The sequence below is a fragment of the Selaginella moellendorffii genome, unplaced genomic scaffold, assembly GCF_000143415.4.
Source record: "Selaginella moellendorffii unplaced genomic scaffold, v1.0 SELMOscaffold_17, whole genome shotgun sequence".
NCBI classification, from domain to species: Eukaryota; Viridiplantae; Streptophyta; class Lycopodiopsida; order Selaginellales; family Selaginellaceae; genus Selaginella; species Selaginella moellendorffii.
Genome location: NW_003314278.1, coordinates 1,126,273 through 1,131,748, shown reverse-complemented (window position 1 = coordinate 1,131,748; position 5,476 = coordinate 1,126,273). Strand labels below are relative to the sequence as shown.

Below are 5,476 nucleotides of genomic sequence, written 5' to 3'. Positions count from 1 at the left end.
CAACTGCACACAGAGATCAACGACATGCACAACATGGCAAAACACTACTACTCCCAGCTTTTCAAGGAGGAACCATGGGACAAGGTCAGGCAAGAGAAACTTGAACAAGTGCTAGAGCATATCCCGACCAAGTACACCCCGGCAATGAACACCAGACTAATGAGACCTTTCACGTTGCGAGAATTAAAGGACGCCCTGGATGACCTCAAGGACGACAAGATGCCAGGGGAGGATGGCATGCCACCAGCTTTCTATAAACAAAACTGGGAATGGATTGGACCAGAAGTTCTCAAGATGTGGCAAGAAACCATGTGAACCAGGAAGTGGCCGGAAGGAGCTACGGATGGGATCATTGCGCTGATACCAAAAAAAGGAGATATGTCCCACCTCAAGAACTAGAGGCCCATCTCTATGCTGAACACCATGTACAAGATCGTAGCAAAAGCCTTGGCATCACGCCTCAAGCCCCTGCGAAACGATCAAGGAGATACAGAACAGATTCGTGGATGGCAGGCAAATTGTGGACAACCTCCTAACAGTCCTTTTGGCACAAGGACACACCAAAGACATGGCCGAGCAGATTGCAATCATTCTCCTGGACTTTGAAAAAGCTTACGACCAGGTGGATTGGAAAGTTCTCTAGGCCATAATGATCAAGCAAGGAGTCCTTCTGCAGTTCGTGGAATGGACAGCGTCCCTGTACCACTCGCCATCGAGCAAGGTTACAATCAACAAAACCATGGGACAGCCCTTCAAACTTGAAAGATCGGTCCACCAAGGCTGCCCCCTCGCACTATACCTATTCCTGTTCGTTGCGGATGCTCTGGCCTACTACCTCGCCCGACCAGAGGGCCCGAAAGGTATGCCCCTTCCAGGCTGTGGCTCCGCTCTCCGGGACATGAACGAAGCCTCAAAGGAGGACCTCCTATCATCAGCCTTTGCAGATGACACAAGCCTGATCATGGAGGGATCACCTGAGAACCTCTCAAACGTCGAAAAGGACCTGGACTTCTTCAATGAGGCCATGGGATAAAAAATAAACTGGCACAAAACGGTAGGACTAAGGCTCCCCCCTGGCAGACCTCCTACATGGGGCACGGAGCTGGGTTTCCAATGGCTGGACACAAAGGAGACCACCCGCTACCTTGGTCTCCAAGTCGGATGCCAGTATAATCCAGAACCTCAGAACCAAAAAGCAGTTACAAAACTAAGGGATCAACTCAAGTTCTGGGCGAGTAGAAACCTATCATTCTCGGCACGTTGCGTGGTGGCAAACAGCATCCTGCTTGGAGCAATCTGGTTCCTGGCAGCATGCTGGAACATGGACAGGCAAACGATCCAGGAAATGAACCAACTCATTTGAACCTACGTCTGGAAAGGGTCCTCCTGTGTCTCACGAGGGGGAACAAAGGTCAACTGGCAGTCAGTAACACTTCCGAAGCATGAAGGGGGCCTCAGTATTATTGACATCAAAGAACAATGCAAGGCTCTCCTCTTTAAGATTTTCACGAGGATGCTCATGCCTAGCAACCAACCATGAAGAATACTGCTGCGAGCACAACTGTTGAAAGTCCTCCCGGACAGGAATGAGCACACCAGACAAAACTGGGCAACAAATGAACAATGGCTCTTCTCAGACACCAAACTCAAAATGACAAAGGCTCACACATTCTCAAGAAAGCTGTTCAAGCTCTGGAGGCAATTCAAATGCAAGCTGGAATGTAAACCACCTTGTACCAAAGAACAACTGGACCAGCAGCTAGTTTTCCTGAGCAAACTCTTCGCTGTCAAAGGTAAAATGCTCGAAGCTTCAGAGGATCACGGCCTGGACCAGACATGCAGAGACTTGCACAGAGCGGGGATGAGAACCTTCGCAAAGGCAAACACCATGATCCAGCCCAACTAGACGGCCAACAACTGTGACCGAATCAGGGTCTTCTATGGATTAACCATCTCGGAACACAGGATGTGTAAATTCCAGACAGCATTTTTAGCAGCCAAACACGCATGCCTTGAACGACTAAACCTGCAAGAAGACCAATACCATCGATGGTGGAAGGTGGATGAGTCGATTGTCTGCGCCCTCCCCAACATGGCATCGGGACTAATCCTTGAGGCAGGACAGGCTGGACGTTTGTACCCCATCATCACCCCTGAGTACGAGGACCTCCCTGATATGAGTAGAGCTAAACCGATCAGAGTGATTCAAATGGAGAAAAAAACTACCAATGTTGATCCATTGATCCCGGAAAAACAATATGCTCGCCTCTACTGGTTCCGCCAACAAACCCTGGAAGAACTCAAGTAGGATCCCGCAGAGTGGCATTGGAGAGGAACCACGTGTAAGGACTTCTTCTAGTACGAGACCAAGCTGGGCCGAAAACTCGACTCGAACCTCCCTCATCTGGAAAGCAAAGGCCCAACAGATCCACTCCAGGAACCACCCACATTGCATCAACAAGATCTGGAAGGGGCGCTAGTCGGCTAAGAACTGCTACTTCGTGTGGCTGGCCCAACAAGAACGTCTTCCCTCTATGGTGGCCATACATCTCCCGAACACAGCCTGCAAGACCTGTAGCGCCACAGAAACACAGCGACACATCTTATGGGAATGTCCGGCAGCACAGGAAGTATGGGAAGGTGTAGTAGCGGTACTCAAACGAACATCAACTGGAGGAGCTGCAATCACCTATGAATCAGCGCTCTGGGGTAGCTTCATCCAGGGAAAAATAAAGAATCCTGATGCATGGAAGTGGAGACACAACGAGGCCCCACACTTTGATCAACTCAACCAAACCTGGACACACATTAAGCATCTCCACCAGGAGCTCTTCGATGCACTTCGGGGATGCACACTAGCAGAGATATGGAAGGCTCGCTGTGCCAAGCTGTTCAATGACATGGACCCCTTGGCTCGAGCAACTATCTCAAAGGTTTGGTCCAAATTGATCGTCTCACTTGCGGCCCGCCTGGACACACTGATCAAACGAGGCGAGGAAGGGAAGATAGCGAAGGAGAAGGAGCTGTGGCCGTTTTTTAGAGGAAGAAGCGAGGCTGGAGAAGAAGAATGGATGTGGAAACCTCCAATATGGATTTGGCAGCACATGTTTAGGAACAACGGTACGTGTACCTCCCCGAGTCGATAGAGTTCAACACTAGGAACTTCGGAAGCTTGGAAATCGGACGTCATGGACTTGAGTACCAGTTCTACTTTGTCCCCCTCGTCCCACCCCCCCTAAAAATCCTGAAGAGCTCTTTCCCGGTTTCGAGCAGGTCGAAATCGGACTCTATGGTTTATAGAGGATAAATTAATTAAAACCCCATTGACAAAGTCGGACTAGAACCTCCCCGAGTCGACAGAGTTCAACACCAGGAACTTCGGAAGCTTGGAGATCGAAAGTCATGGACTCGAGTACCAGTTCTACTTTGTCCCCCTCGTCCCACCCCCCCTAAAATCTTGAAGAGCTCTTTCCCGGTTTTGAGTAGGTCGAAATCGGACTCTATGTTTTTATAGAGGATAAATTAATTAAAACCCCATTGACAAAGTCAGACTAGACTCCAACATGGGGCACGGAGCTGGGTTTCAAATGGCTTGACACGGAGGAGACCACCCGCTACATTGGATTCCAAGTCGGACGCCAATATGATCCAGAACCTCAGAACCAAAAAGCAGTTACAAAACTAAGGGATCAACTCAAGTTCTGGGTGAGCAGAAAACTATCATTCTCAGCATGCTGCGTGGTGGCAAACAGCATCTTGCTTGGAGCAATCTGGTTCCTGGCAGCATGCTGGAACATGGACAGGCGAACGATCCAGGAAATGAACCAACTCATTTGAACCTATGTCTGGAAAGGCTCCTCCTGCATCTCACGTGGTGGAGCAAAGGTTAACTGGCGGTCAAGAACACTTCCGAAGCACGAAGGGGGCCTCAATATTATTGACATCGAAGAACAATGCAAGGCTCTCCTCTTCAAGATTTTCACGAGGATGCTCATGCCTGGCAACCAACCCTGGAGAACACTCCTGTGAGCATAACTTTTAAAAGTCCTCCTAGACAAGAACGAGCACACCAGAAAAAACTGGGCAACAGATGAACAATGGCTTTTCTTGGACACCAAACTCAAAATGACAAAGGCTCACATGTTCTCAGGAAAGCTGTTCAAGCTCTGGAGTCAATTCAAATGCAAGCTGGAACGTAAACCACCTCGTACCAAAGAACAACTGGACCAGCAGCCAATTTTCTTGAGCAAACTCTTCGCTGTCAAAGGTAAAATGCTCAGAGCTTCAGAGGATCGCGGCCTGGACCAAACATGTAGAGACCTACACAGAGCAAGGATGAGAACCTTTGCAGAGGCAGACACCATGATCCAGCCCAACCAGACGGCCAACAACTATGACCAAATCAGTGCCTTCTACAGATTAACCATCTCGGAACACAGGATGCGTAAATTCCAGACAGCCTTTTTAGCAGCCAAACACACATGCCTTAAACGACTAAACCTGCAAGAAGACCAATACCATCAATGGTGGAAGGTGGACAAGTCGATTGTATGTGCCCTCCCCAATATGGCATTGGGACTAATCTTTGAGGCAGGACAGGCTGGATGCTTATACCCCATTGTCACCCTTGAGTACTAGGACCTCCCCGATATAAGCAGAGCTAAACCGATCAGAGTGATTCAAATGGAGAAAAAAACTGCCAACGTTAATCCATTGATCCCAGAAAAACAATATGCTCGCCTCTACTGGTTCCACCAACAAACCCTGGATGAACTCAAGTGGGATCCCACAGAGTGGCATTGGAGAGGAACCATGTGCAAGGACTTCTTCCAGTACAAGACCAAGCTGGGCCGAAAACTGATCAGGGTGCTGACTCAATCCTCCCTCATCCAGAAAGCAAAGGCCCAACAGATCCACTCCAGGAACCACTCACATTGCATCAACAAGATCTGGAAGGGACACTGGTCAGCTAAGAACCGCTACTTCATGTGGCTGGCCCAACAAGAACATCTTCCCTCTCTGGCGGCCATACATCTCCCGAACACAGCCTGCAAGACTTGTGGCACCATAGAAACACAGTGACACATCTTATGGGAATGTCCAGCAGCACAAGAAGTATGGGAAGGTGCAGCAACGGTACTCAAACAAACGTCAACCAGAGGAGCTGCAATCACATACGAATCAGTGCTCTGGGGTAGCTTCATCCAGGGAAAAATAAAGAATCTTGATGCATAGAAGTGGAGACACAACGAGGCCCCACACTTTGATCAACTCAACCAAACTTGGACACACATTAAGCATCTCCACCAGGAGCTCTTCAATGCGTTTCGGGGATGCACACTAGCAGAGATATGGAAGGCTCGCTGCGCCAAACTATTCGATGACACGGACCCCTCAGCTCGAGCAACTATCTCAAAGGTTTGGTCCAGATTGATCATCTCACTTGCGGCCCGCCTGGACACGCTGATCAAACGAG

At 49.3% G+C, this 5,476-nt stretch overlaps 1 protein-coding gene across 1 annotated transcript; it reads left to right on the top strand.

Moving 5' to 3' along the window:
• The first annotated feature begins 649 nt into the window (after positions 1-649).
• LOC112346855 lies at positions 650-1,033 on the top strand. Its single transcript, XM_024676655.1, has one exon. It carries the CDS (start codon positions 650-652, stop codon positions 1,031-1,033), a length of 384 nt encoding a protein of 127 aa, XP_024532423.1.
• The last annotated feature ends 4,443 nt before the right edge of the window (positions 1,034-5,476 follow it).